The sequence below is a fragment of the Camelus ferus genome, chromosome 16, assembly GCF_009834535.1.
Source record: "Camelus ferus isolate YT-003-E chromosome 16, BCGSAC_Cfer_1.0, whole genome shotgun sequence".
Lineage (NCBI taxonomy): Eukaryota > Metazoa > Chordata > Mammalia > Artiodactyla > Camelidae > Camelus > Camelus ferus.
In genome coordinates this window covers 13472677-13496258 of record NC_045711.1, presented here as the reverse complement: position 1 = coordinate 13496258, position 23582 = coordinate 13472677, and the positions used below count along the sequence as shown (strand labels likewise).

Below are 23582 nucleotides of genomic sequence, written 5' to 3'. Positions count from 1 at the left end.
AGATTTTTGCTCGTTTGGTCTCTCTTATAGTTTATAGAAAATAGTTTCAGAATTCATAGCACCACTACAAATACTAAGTAAAGTTTGAGTTTGTGTCTTTTTTTGTTTTTTGAGAGTGTCCCACTAAGGCTACTGAGGTTATTCTGTTTTAAAGTTGTTAGAATTGATGCTTTTTTTTTTCTGTGTCTTATTCTCTCCTTTGTCATTTTCAGGGTTTGCTTTTTTCCCTAACCTTGCCGATTTAATTTTAAATATCCAAACCATTTACATTGTTCATAATTCAAAATTTGCCCCCTTACAAAGTTATACTCAAAGTCTTCTTCCCATCCTACTCTTTTCCATGCCTTTTTCACCTACTTCTTAGAGGTCACCTCTTTAAATTAATTTCTCATTTATTCTTCTTGTGTTACTTTTTGCAGAAATAAGCCTGTGTGTGTGTGTGTGTGTGTGTGTGTGTGTGTATTCTCATTTCTCTTCCTCTAACACGAAAGTTACTACTTTGTATCTTGTCTTTTTCACTTAATATATCACAGAAATCCCTCCAATTCATTGAGATCTTCTTTGTTCTCCTTCAGGGCTGTATGCTACTCTGTTATGTGTACCCTAGTTCATTACTCTGTCTCCTAAGAACGGGCGTTTAGATTGTTTCCAGTCTGCTGCTGTTATAAATAATGCTGCAATAAATAGCTTTGTGATTTTTTTTTTGTATTTGTGGAGGTTCTTTTATTTATTTTTTCAGATTTAACTTTATCTCTTTTTTTGTATATATTTTTATTGAAGTATAGTCAGTCTATAATGTGTCAATTTCTGGTGTACAGCATAATGCTTCAGTCATACATGAATATGCATATATTCATTTTCACATTCTTTTTCACCATAAGTTACTACAAGATATTGAATATAGTTTCCTGTGCTATACAGTATGAACTTGTTGTTTATCTATTTTATGTATATTAGTATCTGCAAATCTCGAACTCTCAATTTATCCCTTCCCACCTCTTTCCCTGCTGGTAACCATAAGTTTGTTTCTATGTCTGTGAGTCTGTTTCTGTTTTCTTAATAAGTTCCTTTGTCCTTTTTTTTTTTTTTTTTTTTAGAGTCCACATGTGAGTGATATCATATGGTATTTTTCTTTCTCTTTCTGGCTTACTTCATTTAGAATGATGATCTCCAGGTCCATCCATGTTGCTGCAAATGGCATTATTTTATTATTTTTTATGGCTGAGTAGTATTTGTGGAGGTTCTTTTAAGGGTGAATTCTCAGAACCAGGACACGTGTGATTTTTTTTTTTTTTTTTCCCACTCATTGCCAAATTCCCCTCCAGAGGGGCTGTCACCTTTGGCACCCTGCCCACAGTGTTTCTTCACAGCCTGGCCAGTAGAGGGTGGTTGTTGTTCTTCTGGATTTTTGCCAGTCTGTTAAGTGATAGAAAATATTTTAATGTAGTTTCATTTCATTTATTTTTAATTGAAATGTAATTGATTTACAATATTATATTAGTTTCAGGTACACAACATAGTGGTTCGATACTTTTGTACATCACAAAATGATCACCAGGATAATTCTAGTTACCATTTGTCACTGTACAAAGTTATTACAGTATTATTGACTGTGTTCCCAATGCTGTACATTACATCTTCACGACTTATTTATTTTATAACTGGAAGTTTAAACTCCCTGACCTTCCAGTGTAGTTTTAAAGTTGCATTTTTCATATTATGAATCAAGTGAAGTATGTTTTCACTTACTTAAGCCCTATATATATGTATTCTGTGAACAAACTTCTTGTCTTTTGCCCATTTTTCTATTGGATTGTTTGTCTTTTTAATCTTTAAGAGCTCCTCATATATGAGGGAGATTAGCTCTTTGTGATATATTGTAATTATTTCCTCTCCTTTATCATTTGTTGTTTGACTTTGCCTTTGGTATCTCCTGTCATGTGAAAGTATTTTTCTTTTTTAATGAAGTTGACAATTTTTAATCGCCTCTGTGTTTTCACTCATAGCTTTTGCTGCTTATGGTTATAAAGGAATTTATTCCTGGTTTCTTCTAGCAAACGTATGGTTTCTTTTTTTACATTTAGATCTCTTGATCCATTTAACCAGAATCATCTTCTTGAATTGTTAGATCGTTAGATTATTTCTAATTATAAATGAGTTTTCAGTGTGACTGAAATATTGCCTAGATTAGAATAAATTCCTCAATGTAGGCTTTCTGGATTTAGGTTGTATAAAATTTTAAGCATTTTGGAAATGTCTCAGAATTACATTTCTATACGAGTTCTGATTATCCTTACAAAATCCTTCTCACTCAGGTGAAAGTATATAATAGTTTAATATGGATTTTTTGGATCACTTATGCCTTTGAACATCTTTTCGTGTATCTATTGGATATTTGTATTTCTTCCTTTATGAATTGCCTGTTACATATATATGTCATATATATATATATATGTCCTTAACCTAACTTATTTCTTAATTTCAAAGTGTTCTTTAAATATATGTTTAAGTGTATTAAGCTTTGATCTGGCATATTTGATACAAGCATTTTTTGTATTAATTTGGATTTTGACTTTGCAAATGACTTTTTAAAAAAACATATACTTGTTTTTAAATTTTATTTGAAATTATCAGTATTTTTATTTATGGCCTTTTCTTGTAGGAGAAGAGGAGATAATGCTTTAGAAGGGCCTTTCACACCCAGAGGGTATAGAAATATTTTGCCTAATTATCTAAATTTTCTTTAACTTTTCCTCCTGTTTTTAATTTTTTTAAAAACACATACATTTTTATAATATTTGAAATATATTTTGTGTACCCTAGGCATCTAATTTTTCCCATTTACTAAATTATTAATTCCCTTCCCCCCCAAGATATGAAATATTCCTTATTTCATTCACTGAATTTTTATACAACTACACTGTTTCTGAAACTTCTCTTCTGTTGCACCAGGGAAGCCACTGATAAGTACCAGCATTGTACTCCTATAGTTTTGTGTAAAGATTTAATATCTATTTGTTTAAGGCCCCCTTTGTTACACATATCCATGATCTTTCTATATTTCCTTTCATTTATCCTCCTTTAAGAGTAATTTGCGTAGCTTCATTAAAAGAATTTTGTACCTCAGTTATCACCTCCTCTCGTTTTGGAAAGCTCCAAATGGGATTTTGAATAAATGTATAGTGTATTTGTATATTTAATTGGGAAGCTGTTACATTTTTGCAATTTTGAGTGTTTCCTTTTACTCATTTCCTTCAGCAATATTTCCTGCAGTTACTATATGCCAGGCACTGTGCTAGATATTTTTAATATTTTATTGATATTGTTAATGATGTTTAAAAATAATTTAAAAAATTCTCCCTGGCTATTACTTGGATTTAGGAATGCCCTGGATTTTTTCATTTTGGGATTGATCACCATCCTGAAACCTTTACCTGTTTCTAGTCATCTTTCAGTTGATCCTCTTCACTGTCCCAAATAGACTATTATCAATCTGCAGATAATGAGAATTTCACCTCCTTTCCAGCCCTTGTGTATTTCTTTAACTTGTCTAATTGCATTGGTTAGAACTTCTAGAGCGCAGTTAAATAGTATTACAGTTAAGGCAGTACTGACCCATTCTTGGTTTTCTTTCTTTGTTTTTGTTTTTAATTAACTTCCCCCATGCTATATTAGTCGTATGTTTATTCTGTCTTTAGTAATTAACACCATTAGCTTTATTATTAGATTTTCTAACATCAAACTATTCTTAAATTACTTGGATAAATTCTACTTGGGGATGGTATGTTGTCTTTTTTTAAAAAATGTATTTCTTTTTTGGGGGCAGGGGGGAGGTAATTATGTTTGTTTATTTATTTATTTAAATAGAGGTACTGGGAAATGAACCCAGGACCTTGTGCATGCTAAGCGTGCGCTCTTCCACTGAGCTATACCCTGCCCCCCTTGTTGTCATTTTCAATGTAATTCTGAATTTGTGTCACTAATATTTTTAAAGACTTTTACATTTATAATCCTTAAGGGAGATGGACAAGTGGTTTCCTTTTTTTCTTATCTGTCAGTGCTTGTTACTAGGGTTGTGTTTGCTTAAAATATGAAGTAGGCTTTCCATCATTTTATGTGCTTTGGAAAACTTCTGATAAATTATTGTAATGGAAGTTCTTTCCTGATTATGAAAGTAATCGTTTTCCTATAACATACTAAGAAATCCCACTACTTAGAGATAACCACCCTTGACGTTTTGATGTGTTTAGTTCCCAGGTGACGTCTCTCTGTGTGAGTGTGACTTGGTTTCTTTTTCTTTTAATAGATTATGGTGGATGTCTTACTATGTTAACCACTTTAGATTTCAGTCGTACTTTTTAATGGCTGCATACTCTTTCACCTGTTGAATGCTTTTGGCCTTGAATTTTGTAGACTCTTCTTAGACCTGGTGTGTGTGTGTGTGTGTGTAAGTGTGTAAGAATATGTGTTGTGCCTTTTTTGTTTGTTTGTTTTACTCTTTACTTCTTGCATGAGGAGGGATCTGCCTTCCTTGGCGTTTTCCCATGAACGCTGTGGGTGGTTTTTCCGTGGTTCGTAGAGGTATTAGAATAGTTAGGGTTAGACTTTCCTTGGCTGCTGATACCTTGGAGGGTTGCTTGATGTGTGTAGCCCTTGGCCAGCCTCTGATGTTCTGCTGTATTTTCCTTATCGGGACCCTGCTAATCTAAGGAGAGAGCCCCTGCTTCTGCTGCCGTTGTGTAATTGCTCCTTTGAACAAGGTAGCAAATGAAACCTGGGATATTCTGCCTTTTTAAACATATCTCTGATTGTATTCATAGTTGACTATGTTTACTTGACATGGGTAATTTTATTTTTCATATTTTTAAATTCCTGGGAGGCTTTCTCCCCACCCCTCCACCGATCCTTTAAGGTGGCACTTAGAGTCATAAACAAAAATTTACTCAGGGTTTGTGAATTGGGGAAAACTGACACGCTCCTGGAAAGAGAGTCACATGAGGTTGAAACTGCTTTTTATACAAGAGGAGTGTTAACTGCTATGAAACTTGTAATGGGTTATAAGTACCCCAGTGTGTTTAGAGAATACTGGCCAGGATGGCAGTGGAACCTGACATCTTGTTCTTTGAAGCATGGCTGAGGGAACGGTCGGGTTTTTACTGGTGAACAAAGACTGGGGACATGCAGTTTCCTGCATGGCTCCCAGGTGGACAAATAGGATCAAAGGGTGGGTGCTCAGGGGACAGAATTCAGCTGATTGTGAGAGCAAAGTGAGTTTCCAGTCAGTGTCAGGATTCAGGTCTGGACTGGCTTACCACCTGGTCAGGTTGTAGAGTGGCTGGACCGGGTGACTGGTAAGAATCTATATGAAAAAAAAAAATTCCATACAAACCCAAGGTTGTTGTCGGGAGGCTCAGCGTCCCTTCCAGCCCACCCTTGGTGGAATCATAGTGTGAAAAGCGGCGTTTACATGCTATGTGGCGGCGATCTCACACCTCTGGACTGGCATACTTAGGCTGTGTTCTTTTCTTTTCAGCTTACCGTGACAATCAGAGCTTTGTTGCAGAAACTGAAGGAAAAGATCGCCCTTTTGAAGGACTTATTGCTAAGAGCTGTGTCAACACATCAGATGTATCCATGTAAACATTTCCACCTCTTTCTAGAGTGGGAGGAAAAGCAGTCTTATTTTAAGAAAGGAAGGAATCTGGGCCACCCAGATTTTTCCACAGCTTGAGGAAGACCTGATTTCCCAAATATTGCCTGTAATCTGGATTTCTATTTTAAGTGCCTGTTACATGTTTTACAGTGAATATGCTGGCGAAGCAAGACATGCTGCGGGAATTAACTTAGTTCGGTGTAGCTTTCACAGTGCAGGAAGCGCGTGCTTTCTGTCAACACCGTGTTTACGCAGAGCCCTGCACGGCTACCTGTCTGGCCTGCCTTGAAGGTGGTCCACAGTTGCCGCTCCAACGGGAGGACGTCCACGGTGCTTCTAAGCTGTGCTTCTGCGTCTGCAGTTCCCAGGGTTTTGAATGGTTCATTTTCTTTTTTTGAGAGGCCAGTACCCGTAGAAACCATGCATTCCCTCCCCCCACCCACCAGTTATACAGATTGTTGAAATGTGACTTCTTTGCCTAATTGTTCCAGAGGTCCAGACACTACCCTTGGTTTTGGAGTTTTGGGGGTGTGGGGGTGGGAGGCACTTGCATGAAGCAAGTTGTGCCATCACATCAACCTCCCACTGCCAATGTCAAGTATTAAAATCTTTTCTTTTAGGGGAAGGGTATAGCTCAGTGGTAGAGCTCATCCTTAGCATGCACGAGGTCCCAGGTTCTATCCCCAGTGCCTCCACTAAAATAAATAAATAAACCTAGTTACCTCCCCCAACCAATAAATAAATAGTAAGTAATCTTTAAAATATATTTTTCTTTAGAAATTCAGAATCTGATCAATTTAGGAAAATGCATGTGACCTGTTACATAAACTGATCCTTTAAATCCGAGGTTATATTGATTTGAAAACAGACCTCAGACTGGTCCCCTTTATCATTCCTTTTCATTGTCAGTAGTGTGTAGCAAAGACCCCTACTTTGATCTTCCAGGAAATAGTTGTTACTGCCCGATTTTAAACATGGGAAAATGTAGGAATATAGCTTTTCAGATAAAACAATAGAAGATGTTTTAAAAAAATATTTTTTTCTCCAAGAATAACCCCTTCATGTCACCAGGGAGGTTGGTTTAGATTAGTTGCATGATTTCCAATATTCAGTTATTAACTCACTAAGGTTTCAGGTAAAAGTTTAATTTCAGTGGACAATTGGGGCCTTATTTTTAACACAATTGGAATACTCTGATACATTTAGTTTGTAACTGCATAATCGGTGTAACCATCTACACAGATCTGGTATCTTTTGTTACTGCACAGTCTTAAAAATCCATTAAGTCTTACTATATAGACCTCAGGTGGTTTCATTTGGCAGGGCTGTTTTCTCCACTTTCAGTACTGAGTGCTTGGACGTCTCCACGTGGGATCAAGGTGTTAGTGTTCCCTAAATCATAGGTGTTAGAAATGTAGCTAAATATTGTTTCACAGTATAATACTAATAACTGTATTTGCTAACAGGTAACTGATATAGGCAAGAAAGAGATAAATTAATGGCTTTTACTTTTTCTCTGTTAACTTCTGCTAGTTCTTAATTACAGGGTGTATAATTGTAGTAAGTCAAGAGTAATAATGGACTTTGTTCTTCTAAATGTCTGCAGTCTGACCATCTTTTGAAATCTCATAGACTCTGGTCTTTCGGTGATCTATGAACTTGCTGAATTAAGCACCAAGCGTTTAAAAACACCAAACAGAGCTGTTAATTTAAATACATTATGAAAATATTTAAGGACCTTAATGTGAATAATTTAGAATTTCCTAAGAGAACTCAAAAACTCAAGTGGAATATAACCACTTTCTTAAAATTCTATTTTTCTCCCCCAAATAATTCGGTCTGTTTCTACCAGAACTGCAACCAATACTAGGAATGGTGTTCAGATAACCCACCACACGGGGGCGCTTGCAAACTTCTGTATTTTCAGGGAGACCATTTCTTTTGATCAAATGAAAAGGTGGAGGTAGCATCTATATTACAAAGGCCTCTATTTAATTCTCCTCTTCCTCACATCTTCCTTTTCCCTGACCTACCTCTTCCTAAACACCGAAAGTAATTCTGTGACAGTTATCCTCCAGATTTAAGATGTATCAGATAGCAACTCATCAGGCCCAGTAACCTCGTATTATTAATTTGTTTTGGTGGTTCTCATCCTCCTTTACAAAAAAGGAATTGAGGCCAGGTTGAAATTGCTCCTCAGGTCACAGATGGACTTGAAAAGAGAGTACAGCATTCAAGCAGAGGAATTTTTTTTTCTTTTTTTTTTTTTTAACCCTGAGAAGAATCTTTAAGAGCTTAAGTAACTTGCCCAGAACCCCACAGCTGAGAAACAGAAAGCCAGGATTCCAGTGCGGGGCTGTCTGGACCCAACACCAGTTGTTTAAAAGCTGAATTCTCCTCTAGTAGATAGAATACAGTCCACTCTGACCCGGCATGTCTTCAGCTAGAATTCCCTATTACTTGGCACGTTGCTGTAATTCCAGGACAAATCCTGTTTATAATGCAAATCCTCAAGACCCTTCTTAATCATCAGAAAGATTAAACAGTGTTCACTGTGGTTTATTAGGTATACTTTATGATGTTGTAATTCTTAGAAAAATTTTTGTCCATAAATCGCCAGTAGAGTGACTTTTTAATCCTTTTTCTGGAGGCATAATTAATGTTGGGTGACTTTTTTAATGTGGGTATTTGAATAACACATTTCCTAACCGTGTTGGGTAGTTGAGAGTTTATGGTACTTTATTGAATAAATTTATGCCTCTCTGCATTTGTGAAGTTTTCCAGAGAACACTAGGAGTTGCCAGGAAGATAAGTCCTATGAAAATGCCTTCCAAACAATTAAATTCAGGGAGGTGAAGCATAAGATGTTAGTGCTCTTTACTGAAAAAGGATTTTTCTTTGGCAGGAATAAATGTGAAATTAAAATGGAAGCGGCGTGCTTTTGAACCGGTTAGCTTGCAGTTCGTAATTCAGAGTCCCGCAGCCAGAGAGTTTAAAATTGCTAGAAAACATTAAGTTCTGTTCACAGTGCTTCTTGGAGATGGAGATTATAATGGCCTCACCATCTGAGAAAAGGTGTGTGCTGCCGGGGGCTGCCTGTGAAGTTTAGGTCTTCACTAACGTTATTCACAGCGTTGGCTTCATATGAAGCTTCTTGTCTTACTGGGTTTTTCAAAGGCAGCTCTTGTAGTACATTAAAGAGAACTCAGAAAATCTCCTTAAAAGGGGTTCAGCATCAAAAGGTATTTTGGTCTTTGGAGAAGTCCGGTAGAAATAAATTTTTAAAATCTATAAATAACTCTGCACCCTTTTGTATTTTGGGGGGAAAAGAGACGGCTAGACAGGTAAATGGCTGGAGAGATGCTGCAGTCACCGTGTAACAAACCCGGAGGAACGTAGGTGTGGAGAGGCCAGCTGGATAGGTTTTCAGGATAGCTGAAAGTGAAGTGGTTCTCAAACCCTGTGGGTGTCCAGGACAGTTTCCCTGGTGGCTGCTAGGAGGAGAAAGATGTCGAGGACAAGACCATCTTTGTGTCAGAAATTTTCTCACTTACAGTCCATGACATGGTTCTCTCTAGTCTGGGGTGTTAAAATTAAAATCTCTCTGCTTTTCACCCCGATAGTAAAATTAGATGGTAGTTTTTGTCTATTGTGGTTTTACAAATGTCCACACATGGCAAAATGTATAGCTGGTATACAGAAACCCCCCTCCCGGTTTGTTGGAAATAGTTCTGCTCTGTGATATCCAGGAGTCTGGGCACCGTTGATGTGCTGAGAACAACGTGGGCTTCGGCGCCAGACAGAACTGAGGCTGAAGACCAGCTCCGCTGCTTCCCCAAGGCCAGAGAGCTGTTTAGCCTTGCTTGACCTTAGTTTCGCTACCTGCAAAGTAGGAGTAATTGTACTTGCTTTCAGGTTGTTGTGAAGGCTGAAGAAAATATAAAGCCTCTCTCCAGACTAGCCCCCCCCCAGAATTGTGGGTGTTGAATGAAAGGTATTTATCGACACTTACTAACTGTGTAACCGTGGGCAAGTTATTTAACTTCTTTGTGCCTTGTTTTCTTGTTTGTGAAATAGGGCTAAAATTATACCTGGTCTGTAGGATTGTCGGGAGGATTAAATTATGTGTCTAGAAGGCACAAGCGTTCCTCGAGGATTAGCTGCTACTTATTATTTTATCATTGCTAAAATGACAGCTGTCACTGAGAATTTACAGGTACTCCTTTTGTGGAGTTTATGGTCACATAAGGAGGTTATATCAAAGCGCACAGATAATGATGTTATTCAAATACGACTTGCAAAATGTGATCAGTGCTTTGAGGAAGGTAAGGACCTGGCCTGGTACATAACAGATACTCAGTAGAGTTTGTTAATTTAAAGTAAAATAAAATAAGAGTTGAAGTGCTGTGTGAGCCAGAAAAATCTTGTGGTCTCTAGGACCTTAAGCTTCCTTGGTTATTCACCAGGCTGGTGGAAGAGGAGGTCCCAGCCCCGTCCACTGACTGTGTGCCCAGTTATCTGCTCGTCCTCTTACCCTGTCCTCGCTTCCCCTCACTGTCTTGAGTCCACGTCCATGCAATGTGATCACTCCCTAGACGATTCTTTGACCTCTTGTTAACGATGTCTGTAGAGTACGCAGTGCAGAGGGCTGTTCAGGTCCTTCTCTACACACCCCTCGTCCTGCTTCTCTCTATGCTCTGTTCTCTCCATAGATTAAAATAAAAACAAGGAGGTAGACGGAGTGCTCCTAACTGGTTAGTTTTCCAGTTTTCCTGGATTTACAGGGAGTCTCTGGGAATAGTCTGAATTAATATTACCAGTTTTGTTACCATTTTTAACCGGATGCTAAGAAGTGGCAGAGTGAAGCGAGCAGTACTGGGGGCCTCAGGGTGGAGGCGCCCCCCGAACGTGTGGTGGTCAAGCCCAGCACCAGGTGGTGGGAGAGCCCTGACCTCGAGCGGAGAGGGCTAGAATCTAGCCCATTAATACCGTGACCAGTATGCCCTGGCCACGTGGGGCCCTGGTTTCCTGGGCAGAACAAGAGAATCGGGTTAGGGGTCTCAGACCAGCTCTACCATCAGCCGTTTGTGGTTCTGTTCTCCAGTCACCAGTCTTCTGAACATGATCACCAAGTGTTACTGCTCTTGAAACTGATGTTCTCTGTTAGTTTATTCTTAACCAGTTTAAATCTAGTGTCTGGTCAATTAAAAAACTTGCCTTTATAGTTTCTATTATAAAAAGTACCTATACACTTTATTTTACATTATTTTTATTTTATGTATATTTTATTTATTTATTCTACCTCCACACTTCTTATTTTTGCCAGTGGCTCCTCTCTCTCCCTCATCCCTGTCCTGGTCCATCCTGTTCATAATGAACAGTGCTGGTGGTTGGCACCTGTCATCACAGACTTTCCTAGGCACTGAACGAATATACCTGTAAATGTAAAATGCTTCTGATTTCAGAGGGTCATACTATACATGTGGTTCTGAAACTTTTTGTTAATTAGCGTATTACAGAGTCAAAGAGTCCAAAGCAATATTCGATGGAAAGCCAGTCCCCCTCACACCCTGAATCCCCAGTTCCGTCTCTTTAGGGGCAGTTGTTTGTATCCCTCCAGAAATTTTCTCTGTATATACAAACATAAATGTCTCTGGTTTTTTAAAAATTCTTTTTTGTAGGGTTTTTTTTGTGGGGAGGGAGAGGTAATAAGATTTATTTATTATTAAAAATTTTAAAACATTAAAAAAATTTTTTAATTTTAATTTTTAATGGAGGTATGGGGAATTGAACCCAGGTCCTCATGCGTGCTAATAAGCATGTGCTCTACCACTGAGCTATACCTTCTTTCCCCCGATTTTTTTTTTTTAAATGCATGCAGTGGGAGTGTCCTTATTCACTGTTTAGCTCTTTGCATGCTTTTTGTTTGTTCAACAGTATTTTGGAGATTATTCCACATCAATTTATGTATCACTTAGTAAGTGCTCAGAAATGTTAATTATCATTTCATTATCATCAGTACATAAAAGGTTTCCAATTCTTTTTTTTTTTTTTCTCCCCAAGGCTGCAAAACATTCCGTTGCTGCGTTGGTCCCTTATTGACGGACCTTAGAATATTTCCGGTATTTGGCTATTATAAATAATGCTTCAGTGAACATCTTTGTTCCTACATCTTTGCATAGACATGTGAATATGTCTGCAGGAGAGACTCCTCTGGAAAGAATGTGCCTTTTAAATTTTGTTAGGCATATAGAAGGCAGTCTGGCAATTGGTTGAACCCATTCCTGCCAAGGATGTCTGAGAGTGCCTGGTTCCTCGGCCCTTTCTGGAACTGCTCTGTCCTGGTTTCCTATCTGATGGGTGAAAATGATATGTTTCCATTTGCATTTTTTCACTAGTAACAAAACTGCATGTTTTTTCTTATTTGATTAGCATCATAAGAGTCTCTTTTCTGGGCTGTGATACGTCTTTTGCCTTTTAAAAATTTGCCACTGTTGTCACTTGTAACTTTGTTTTGCAGATACTTAAAATTTTTATACAGTCAGATTTATCTTTTTCTTCATGGCTTTTGGGTTTTCATTCTCGACTGGAAAGATTTTTCCTACTCTAAGATGATTAGAAAGTTCTCCGAAGTCACCTTCTAATGGTATTTTTGTAATGTTACTTCTTACGTTTAAATCCCTGAGAGCCAGTCAAATCTGTGCTTAATTGTAATATTGGATTATCATTCAGCTTATGTTTGCTTGGGTGGTTCGATACTGAAATTCCAACAAAACCACAGGTCGCCAGAGTAGGCTGAGCATAGAATGGAAGACAGGGCTACTCAGCATTGTGATGTAATTAATAGTGTCCACAATTCAAAATTCCCGTTTTGTCCTGTATAATTCACATCATAGCTTCCAACTCCCCATAGGAACTTCTTTTAGATAGAAGAGCCTTCTGCTTTATTGACAATTTACCACTGATTTGAAACACATTGATATTTATTCTTGGGTTGCATTGATTAGAAGGCTAATATTTGGCCCTTTTATTAATACAGAGGAAGGACTTAAGCTCACTGTTTCTTAGTTACAGTTGCTACTGCACAGTTTCCAAGGTGGGTTCTTAGTGACTGCAGTCTAGTAGGAAACAGAAAAGCAATGGTAGTAATTTTTCTCCGGAAAGTGTGGCATCTGGAATATTGAGAGGATTTATCCACTATTATTTTTCAAATATCCAAAGTCACTGACACTGCCTATTTATGATTTTTCTAACTAATATCTGTTACTGGGGAAAAAATTTTAAAGGTTTTATTTGCTTTTTTTGCTAGCTCGCCAGCTCTTTCTATTCAAAATGACCAACAAAAGTAGATTCACTGGGCCGTGGTTTTCCCACCCAGGGAAACTACTTGATTCTGCCAATTTCTCAGAAACTTCTTGGGTCTAAATGCAGTGTTTAATATTCCTCTTAAAAGGAAGAGTATCTATACTTTCAAAGCAGTAGTCTCACTCTCTTACTGGAACCAGGAAAATTGTGGCCATGAATTGTGCTAGGAAAGGTATGAGAGATGATCTGGTGCTCCATCTAAAGAAACAGAGATTCAGAAGGAAGTAACTGGTTCAAGACCAGAGAGGATGGCCAGACAAGGACTAGTAGGCCTTTGGACTCCTGGTCTAGCCCAGTTAGTAGACCAACACATTAAAATACGATGGTTTCTTTGTAATTTTGCTAGAACTAAAGATCATGCAGTATATTGAATAGTTGATAAGTTTTAGAGCAAATCTGTTGCATGAAGTAGCATTTTGCAAAATATATTCCAGATGTGTTAGTAGGTTGTATCGTGGAAGAAAGGGCAACATAGAAGACTTGTTTTCCCCCTTTTTTCCTTTTTTAACAGAGTATCTTAGGGTATTAATGTCTAGGAAGACACCCTTGACCACTGCGACCTACAACTCAAAACCGAAGGAATCCCTGAGTCACACTGCCCTGTTTAGAGGAAGAACATTTCAGGGTTGGTCACTGGGGGGGAAATCGTATTTACCAACTGTGTTTCTCAATCAGTGAAAGATCTCGTGCGGTACATCTGTGTCAGTGGTAAGTCCCTCTGCGATGGTTGTGTCCAGGTCCTCGAAGGATCCGTGAGACCTGAGGTTAGAGCAGGAGACGGAAGAGGCTGGCTCAGGTCCCTTCTGGGTAGGATTGACTAGAGTCTGTAATGGTCACCAGTGACTTGGAGAGCTCACTTAATGACGAAATAGGTCAAATGAGGTAATTCACCCACTGTTGGACCTTAACGAGATGCCTGCAGAACACAGCTCGAAGGAGACCGAAGACAGAACCTATTGGATGACCTTGTAACTCGCGAGAGACTACTTCTGGCATCCTTTAAGAACGAGGGTGCAGAGCCAGAGCTCATCAGGTATGATGTTTTCACTTCCAGGGATTAGGGTGGTGGGTGAAGATTGGTTTGCAGAGATTATAGCTGTTTCCCAAATGGCTTACTTTCTTGAACTAGTAAACTATAGCCTGTTCATTATAGTGTTTGACTCTCACTTTCTATTCAGTTTAGTTTTCATTACATTCCTAGATTTAGTAAACCAGGTACGTTCAGCTGAATCCCATCTTCCAGGAAGACCGTTCAGGTGGAACAGATATGAAGTCAGAAAATGTCTTTTCATCCTTTGGTTGAGCTTTCTGCTGTGCTCGCTGCCTTTTAAACTCCTGAAGTCATGTACTTATCTGTGTTAGAAAATGATTTTTTTTTAATGGGCTTGTTATAAAAATGTGTCCTGAAGACTGCAATCCATGGCTCATGGAATTAGAGGAGGAGGGCGGTGGGTTTCTTTTCCTTGTTCTTTGCCAAGGAGGGGTTCCCACTTTACAGAACTGGCAGCTGCTGTGGCCCTGGCTCTGTCGAAGACCCAGAGACGTGGTCCAGCTTTCCAAGCTGAGGTTAATGAACTGTAAATTGTGGCATGTTTAGAATTGGCCTCCCCCTCTGCCTCTGGAACTCTCTTAACCTCATTGTGGGAATCATCACAGAGGAGATCTGGCTAAACCCTGCCTTCACCGTGGAGGGGCAGCTTGTTCCTGCTTAGCTCTTGGTTGGGAATGAAAGGGCTTCCCAAGGGCGATGGTTTTTGACCCAGGCTCTGCCTCAGATAATTAAACCCGGGGGCGGGGTTGCGGGGGCGGTCCTAGAGGGCTCCCAGGTGGTTCTGCGCAGCCAGTATTAGACCCCTGCGTTACAGGCGGCCGGAGAGGATGCTGCAGGTTCCTGTTGGTCCCAGTCTTCTCGGGAGCCTGTGACCCAAGGTTTGTAGAAAGGGTGAAATTCAGGAAGCTAGATGAACGCTTAAGTTGTTTCTATGGGGAAATGAAAGCAAGGAGTCCGTGAGGGAGGAGCTGTGTCCTCGCAGGGTTTGTAAGTGGACGCGGAAGCCGGTGGCCCATCCGCGTGGTGCCCGCCTCTTCTCTGGCGGATGCAGGAGTGAAGTCGTGGGGTGAAGGCGGCGACCCAAGGGCTGGAGGAACTGAACAGGTGAGCAGGGGAGCCAAGGTGAGGAGAGAGTTCCGTGGGTCAGGGAGGGGCCTTACGTTGAAGCCCAGAAATGAAATAAAGGCATCCTCAGGGCGAGAGCAAGTTTCGCTGGGGAGTAGGGGCCACGGAGAGAGCGCACGGTCGGAGGAGAAAACATGGAAATCCGCCTACTCTTTCCTGGTGGAGGTGGCCGTTCTGATGGGTAGTGACAGTCACTGTGTCCATTCTGCTTCTCTCCGTTGTCATTTAATGATGTCGAGGGGGCCAACTTCTGGATTAAGTCTTTGTAGGGGGTTTTGTTGCTTTTTCGGTTCCTCTCGCTTGTCACCCCTGTCCTTTTTTTTTCTTCTTGTCACCCCTCTTCTCTCCTGTGACGATGTGTTTCTTTGCTGTTTAAAGCATGACCTGTACATGTGCAGGGTCCACTCCACCTGGGAGCCGGTTAGAAATGCAGTCTCGGACCCCACCCCCACCCTACGGAATCGAATTCTCATTTTAGCAAGACCCTCAGGTGATTTGAATGCACCTTAGAGCTTGAGAAACACTGCTTTCTAGCTCTTGTTCTTAATTGTGGCAGGCTGCGTCGGAGTCACCCAAGAGGCTTTTAATTAAAAAAAATAAATAAATAGAAGGAAAATACAAGTTCCCGGACCATATATTGCAGAGTCTGAACGAGTAAACTGGGAGAGGCCTGGGGGGCACTGCTGGGGTGGGTCTCCCAGGTGGTAGGGTTAGAACCACTGCTCTGTCACGGGGTCCGAGTGATGAGCGCTAATAGCTTCCATCTGCCCCGTGTTTTCTGGGTGCCCGACGCTACGCGAAGCTCACGTGCCTGCGCGCAGGAGATCTTCATAACGTCCCACCTTGCAGAAGAGAAACTTAGGCTCGGAGGGGTTCGGTAACCTGCCCGAGAGTCTAAGGCTCATCAGTCCCAGAGTTTGGATTTCCTCTAGCTCTGTGCGTCTTCAGATGTGAAGTCTTAACTGCTGCACCACAGGAAGAGCGGGACCAGGAGCTAGGACTCCACCCTGCTGCTTCCCGGTCCTCAGGGCTTCAGAAATCACTGACCTTAAAATGGGGTATGCGTTCTGCCTCTTTTTCATTGTTTGGACTAGGTGAGGTGGTGGTTTTGTGCTTTGTAAACTCTAGAGCCTTTACGAATACACGGTGTTGTTTAGGCCGGGAGGGAGCTCAGGTTGCCTGGAGACCCCTGTCCCTCCCCTGAGTGCCCAAGGGGGACCCATGTTCTGCACCTGGTCCTCTGCCCTCCCATGCTCGCCTCCCCAGGCTCATTCTGTGTCCCTTTCCTCAGTGACCAGCTTGCTGCTTGTTGTCCAAATGGTAACCAGTGGCACGTTCAGTCCAGCAGTGGCACCGTGGCTGGCAGTGACTTATCTTCTGGAGGTGTTTTAGCGGAAGCCTGCTGGAGCCCAGAGTAAAGTCAGTGGTGGGAGAATCTTAGGGAATTGGGCAGAGTAGCGGCAGAGGTGTTTTGGATGGAGGCCTGCTGAGCCCCATCACTAGAATGCCGCCTACTGCTCCTGTGTTTAATTTAAGGCTGAGCCCCGTGGTGGGCCTCAGGTGTTACTTGTTGGTGAATGATTGGGGTGGCTGGGGCCGGAGAGATGGTGAAGCAGGGAAAGCTGAAGTCCTGAGGGTCTGAAATAATGCAGGTAAGCGGCCAGGCCTTTTGCCTTTTTTGGGGTTATTTTTGCCCCGCCCCCCCCTTTTTAACAGCTAATCCCCACACTTGAGGCCTCCCCCTCCATCCCTGACTTCCCATACCCTAATAATTGCTGTGCACGGACCTAGCCTTCCGAGGCTCTGAATTCAGTGGTTAGACATGACTAGTTTGGGTTCATAGTGCGACCTGGCCCTCCTGCCTTTTGATGGGCAGGCTGCCCAGTCACTTCTGATGCACCTATCAGCGACCTTGCTGCTCTGTCTTTGGAGAAACCTCATTCCTTCCCCTGCCATCAGTTTCTCAGATGTCTCCAGCGATTCAGAGATTTCTTCAGTCCTCCTGTCGGTCAGTTCTAGTTCTGGGCTCCTCAACAGATTTGTTTGCTTCTTTAGTCTCTGGAGTCCTCCAGTGTTTTTTGTTTGCTTCTGTAACTCTTGATGTCAATGTAGGTTACCTTGTCACTCGGGGCACAGTGGCCGGGTAGGGGTCGCACGTCTTTCCAGTAGTTCCACAGCCTACAGAGACATGTTGGCCAGAAAGCCTTCGCAGAACTTTAAAAGGTTACAGACCTGCTCTCCCTGGCACTTTTGTCATCAATGCCGGACTGTCACCACACATCACCTGTTGGGGGATGGGGGTTAATGTGCTAATCAGTATTTCGAAGCCCTGCGTTAACTGGCAGCAATACTGCAGGATCAGTTGACCCACCCAGGACCCCCTGGGACCCTGTCGGGCCTCTCTGCCCTCCTGGGCCCCTCCCTCTTCCTCTCCCATTGCCTCCTCTCTCACCCCAAGTCTTGGCTTTCTGTCCCCGATCCCTCACTCCCTGGAGTCCTTCCACCCCTCCCTTTCCTCCTCTTTTCTCTTCCTCCTCATATGTGGCCTTATTAGGGAGACTAGAGTATTGTCAGACTTCGGTTTGGATTAGCATTTCCTTTAAACAGACATGAGTGTAGCCACCATGTAATTGAATGTGTAACTGTCATGTGACAGAATCTGAGTTTTACCTTACGGATTACTGATCATTATTCTAAAGCAGTAAGCCTTGATGTGAGACTTTGGTCTAGATAAGCAATGGTTGACTAATTGAGGGCATTTGGAAACTTGTTAAAGAAGTCTCTGTGTAACGACGTCTCTTGGAAGAAGATAAGCTGTAACTTCGAAAGCAGTGACACAGCTTCTGATTTAAAACCCGACTGCCCTTTATATTTGAGAGCATTGCTGAGTCTCACAATTAGTTAAATCTTTGTCTGCAAAGAAGGAAAAAAAAAATTGCATACTCCACTGCTCTGTGACCATCTCAAAGATTATGTGATTAACTCGGCTGTAGTGGGTGGCTAATTGGCTAAGCTTTAATCTTCACACCACCAACTATATTGAGGATTACAGGAAATAGGAAGTTATTTAGAGGTTGAGATGGGAGTTATGTGTCAGGAATGGTATATTAACAAGCAGAACAATTGCTAAAATCAAAAGACTAAAAGATAATAATGAAATGCCACATTTTTTTAGAGTGGGAAGTTTACATTTAATTTCAGGTATTTACTTTCTCTTTGAGTTGCTTAAAAAAAAAGTGATACTTCCAATTTATATTTCATATCACTGTATTGATAGCCAGGGTAGGTAAAAGGAAAATTTGCATTAAATATTCAAAGTATTCCTCCTGTAGATCATTGAATGTTTTCTTTCAATTTAAACCCTGGTTTATAAGGATGATTTCTATCTGATAGTACTGAGATTTCCTAAAAAATAATTATGTATTACCTAAATATTATATTTGTATAATATATATTATATTTATATTTCCCGAATAAGAATTATTAACGTCGCTTTAAGTTATTGACCCATGGCCAGCCTGCTCTTTCAGAAGTGGGAAATTGCTAAGGAATACACACCTGCATCATTAGCCTGCTCACGTGGGACAACACAGGAGCCATAGTTATTTATCCCTTCCACGTATGCCCCAGAAATAGACTCGCTTTTAGGTCATATGACACGTAAAGGATGTGCTGAACTCAGTAAAGATACCCTTTCCTGTTTCAGTGAGCCCAACAATAGTTTAACCAAAGTGGCATTAAGTTCAGCTCAAGAATATTTAATTTCTCAGATAATTTAATGAAAAGTTGTTAAGAAATCAAAAATGTGGTAAATAGAAACCTTCTTTCTTTTGAGTGCCTACTGTGTGCCAAGCCCTGGTAATGGGAATGTGGTGGCAGCAACCCCAGAACAACAAAAAACAACATTTGCATTTGAGCTCCTTATAGTTCAGCGAGTGAGGCAGGCAGGAATTAAAGATTCACACGGATCAGTTTAGTAGAAAAATATATATTGTGCTTCCAGAGAATATCGGTGGGGAGCTGATTTAGCGAGGGAGGCCATGTAGTTTAATGCTTAATTATTTTGCAAGTGTATATTTTGTTTCTTCATCTAAAATTTAAATGCCGGGAGGACAGGGATCACAACTCAGATGTTTGCTCACTGAATGAAAACTTTTAAGTTTTTTTCTGTATCTTTTAGAAACACCTAGCAGAGTTTGGGCTATAGCAGGCACTCAAATTTTTGTTGATGGAAAGGTTGACTGAGTCAGGATGTGATATGCTGGGTTCTGGTAACTAAACAAACCTGGGACCCTCGGGTTACCATGCGAAAGCTTTCTTTTTAGCCTGTCTCCTGTAAAGTCTGGTGGTTCTCTGGGAGAGCTCCCTTCAAGCAGTGATTCAGACTTTCCCATCTTACGGCTGTGCTGTCCTGACACAAGCCCTCCGTGTTCACGATAACAGGAGAGGAGAGGGAGTGTGGAGATCTCGCACTGCTTTTATATGCTGTTGCCCAGAAGTTTGACAGAACAGCCTGTTGGCCGTAACCAGTCACGTGGCTCCAGCCTAACTGCAGGGGAGGCTGGGAAATGTAGTCTTTGTCCGTGCTCCCAAAGAGGAAAATGAAACGGGACATGGTGCAACACGTAGCTCTGTCTCTGCCTCCCTGATTACTTTGGGTGGTTTGATGGAAAGCTAAGTAACTTTGGCATGCAGTCGGCCTATTTTCCTAATCAGCAGAGATTAGAATCAGAAGTTAATAGAGGCACGTGAGGTGGGTTGAGAGGTGACCCTAGTGGGGGTTGTTCATTTATTATGCACATTCTCAAAGAGTTCAGGCAGGCAGGGGAAACAAACAAACAAATGAATTCATGATGGAAACATGAAGTGCAAATGAGTACATACAATGCAGACGAGGAGAGGTTGTGTCTGCAGCAGTCAGAGGAGGGAGGGCCATGTAAAGCAACTAAAAAGTCTAGAAAAGAAGGCAGTGTCTATTCTCACTCTCACCAAGGGGCGCCTGGTCTAGCTCGTGCACTAGTATAGCAGTCCCGGTGCCCTGAGCTGGGGCAGCAGGTAACCCTACTTGAAACTGCTGAAAGAAGGAAAAATACCTCCACGTAGTAAGCTAGGGAATTGAGAGGGATGGTTAATTCTACAGCCAGTGATGCCACAGATCCAGGATATTGCCATGTCTTTGTTTTGTCTTTATCTTCAGACCAGCTCCTTGTGGTCGAGGATACCTGTAGAAAGTGCCCAGATACACTCCAAGCAGCATCAGGGGAGGAAGGAGGGTGTGTTTTGCAGAAGTAGTACATTCACATGGCTGAGACATTTTAAAAGCGTTTAACAGTGTTGAGTAAAAAGCCTCCCTCCCTCTGTGTCCCCCACTCCTCAACACGAATATCGATGTTAACAATTTTTGGCCTATTGTTCAAAGATTCTCTCAAATATATGCCAGCAAAGAGGAATATATCTTCTTATTTTTTTCCATCCTTTACACAAATGGTAGCATATTATACAAATCATTCTATGACATTCTCTCGTCATCTAATTAAATATCTTGGAGATCTTCCCAAATCAGCGCATGAGGTTTTGTCATTAGCTTTTTATAGCCTTGTAATATTTCGTTGTATGCACTACCATAATTTAACTAGTCTCCTATTAATGTGTGTATTATTTCCGCTCTATTACATGTGTGTGTATATATGTATTTAATGCATATATTTTTCCTATTGGAGAAATATGGTGGTGTTTAACCTTACACATAAGTGATTTTGTATATGTGAAAGTCCTTCTCTAGATAGGTTCTTAGAAGAAGGATGGCTGGGTCAAAGGGTATATGCATTTATAATTTTCATAGAACCAGTTGAGACTTGTGCTTGCAATTTATGTGAATGCCTATTTCCATATAATCTTCCCCAAAGAGAGTGTTAGTAATACTTTCATATCCTATTCCAGTCTGGTATATGAAGATAGTTTTAATATTTGTTAAATTTTTAATATTAAATATTTGATCCATTGGGAATTTAGTGAATTGGTTTTTTCCTGCTTGACTCTTTTTGTGACTGACTACTTTTTTTTTTTAACTGAGTCATTTATCTTTTCACAAAGTTTGAGATGTTGAGATTTATCATATACATTCCCACATGTATATGGATCTGTTTCTGGACTTTGTAATGCATTCCATTGTGGCTGTCTACTCGTGTGCTGTGACCATTAATTTTGAGGCTTTATTACAAGTTTCAGTACATCATAGGGCTAGTCGGCTAGTCTTCTGTCATACTTTTTTTTTTTTTTTTTAACGATTTTGCTTTTTTAAAAAACGAACTCTAAAATCACATAATCTAATTCTAAAAAAGGGAGAAACAATTGTGTGTTTTAAATTGGGGTTACATAAAATCTTAAAATCCTTTAAAATGTTGAATTTTCTTGTCGAAGAACGTGGGACTTTTTCCGTTTGTTCAAGCCATCTTTCAGGCCGTTCAGAATGTTTTCTTCAAATACACATTTCTGGTTCCATTTTGAGGTATTTTATGGTTTCGGTGGTTGTTTTAAATTCAGTTTTTCACTTCATCATGCTTTTTGATTGTTGTTTATGTGAAAGCTGATCTGATGTCTGCTATTGTATGTGAGCGTTTCCTTAATTCTGATTGTTTTTAGTAGTTTTGCTATTGATACTCTTGTATTTTCCAGTTACTTGTTTTCTAAGAGGGAAGAAACACCTCCTAGATGCTTCACAGTAGAATTTGGCTCAAAATAGAAATAGGCTAGGGTTGTATCACGTGCCAGAAACTGTGGGAAAGTGGAGTTGCCGTGGTCGGCTTGGTTTATTCAGGATAAACACATCCCTGAACTGAAACTGAAGGTGGGCCTCTGTTCCCTGAGCAATGGAGCCTTGAACAAAATTGAGTTCTAACAAGGGAGAAGAAGGTGTCAGTGTTGGGCAGGATGGGTGCGTCAGCCCTTCTCTGCGTCCCCTTAGCAACCGTAAGTCTCTTCATCTTGAAGCTTCTTCTGGCATCAGAGACTCAAGGTTCTTCACACTCTGACCTCAGCCAGTTCTTGAAATCCCAGAGAAGCTGTAGGTAGCTCTCTGACATTCTGGGTTATTTTATTAAAGTTCAAGTGGAACTTAGTTAATGGCTTTATGTCTCTATTTGCCTTGGTAAGGAAGCTGGGGTATTGACACCTGCCTGTCTTCCTGAAGAGGTATAGGAGGTGATTTTGAAGTACAACCCAGTTTTAATAGCAACACATTTATACAGTTTCATACAACTGGTTTCTTCTGCAGACAGATGATCTGCATTTTATGTTAATTATTGTTTAATTCCATTTCAGGAGGTAATAGCTTCCGACTTTGTCTCCATGTTCTGGAGAAATAGGGTCGGTTAATTTGATGCCTGGACTGATACTTAGCATGACAGGAGGGAATATTTGAAACATGGACTGACCTGGGAAATCTGGAATGTATGTTGCCTTGGCACATTTTTTCCCCTCTGTGTTAATTACTGGTCTGATACTAGCCATGCAGAGTGTATGGTGACCGTGTTTCCTTGGGGAGAAAAGCTGGCTATGTCATATGACAGGTGAGACATTTTGTCTCGGAGTCTTTATGGCTTCTTTTCTGGAAGAGACAGTTTGACAGTGTTAGGCTAAGATGTTGACACTTGGGGACATCCCACTGGTTTGGGGGAACGAATAGAATACTTGGCTTTCGAAAAAAAAGTTAGAGTCTAAATTTAATTTTACAGGGATGTATCACGACATAAGCACCTAGCTGTGCAAGAGAGGAATCGATGAAAATGGGAGCAGCCCTCCCACTGGCAGGCAGTTTCCCCTTTCCTCCCAGAGGCAGCCACTGTTGGCGGTTTATGTATCCTTGCAGAGAGAGACACACACATCTCCAGTCTCTCTGTCACCCTTTCAATTTTTAACGTGAATTAGAGTGTCATATGCCCTCTTTACTGTGCATCATCATTCTTGCCTAACAGTATGCCTTGGAGATTCTGAAGTAGAGTGTTTAAACCAGTCCTCTTAAATATCTTGAAACTGTCTCACACTTGACAAAGTAGCTCTTAGAAGTTTTTCGCTTACGTACTCATGAGATGATTATCACTTGAAGGGATCTGTGTAGTCACTTAGTCCAGATTTTTTTTCTCCATAGACTAGCAGAGGAAGCTCTGTTAGCAGCCTGACTTCCAAATAGATGCTAATGGTAAAGAAGGATTGTCTGTGTGGATGACTGATCAAGCAAGTGAAATCGGAAACCTTGAGACCTAAGTAAATATGAGTCGTTGCAATCCCGTGTCATTGCACAAGTCAGCGAGGGTACCAGTTATTACCGTGTGGATGTAAAAAAAAGCACAGTCTGCCCACAGACAGATAAAGATGCTACTACAATGGCAG

The 23582-nt window shown here is 40.7% G+C and overlaps 1 protein-coding gene across 3 annotated transcripts in view; it reads left to right on the top strand.

Moving 5' to 3' along the window:
- Positions 1-23582, top strand: part of STX8 (syntaxin 8) — a 207048-nt gene that overhangs the window by 5027 nt on the left and 178439 nt on the right. For all 3 annotated transcript variants that reach the window (XM_006176944.3, XM_032498789.1, XM_032498788.1), the window contains exons 3-4: positions 5534-5628; positions 13941-14051. In XM_006176944.3, coding sequence (XP_006177006.1) covers positions 5534-5628; positions 13941-14051 — 206 coding nt within the window. The remainder of the gene's footprint in view (positions 1-5533; positions 5629-13940; positions 14052-23582) is intronic.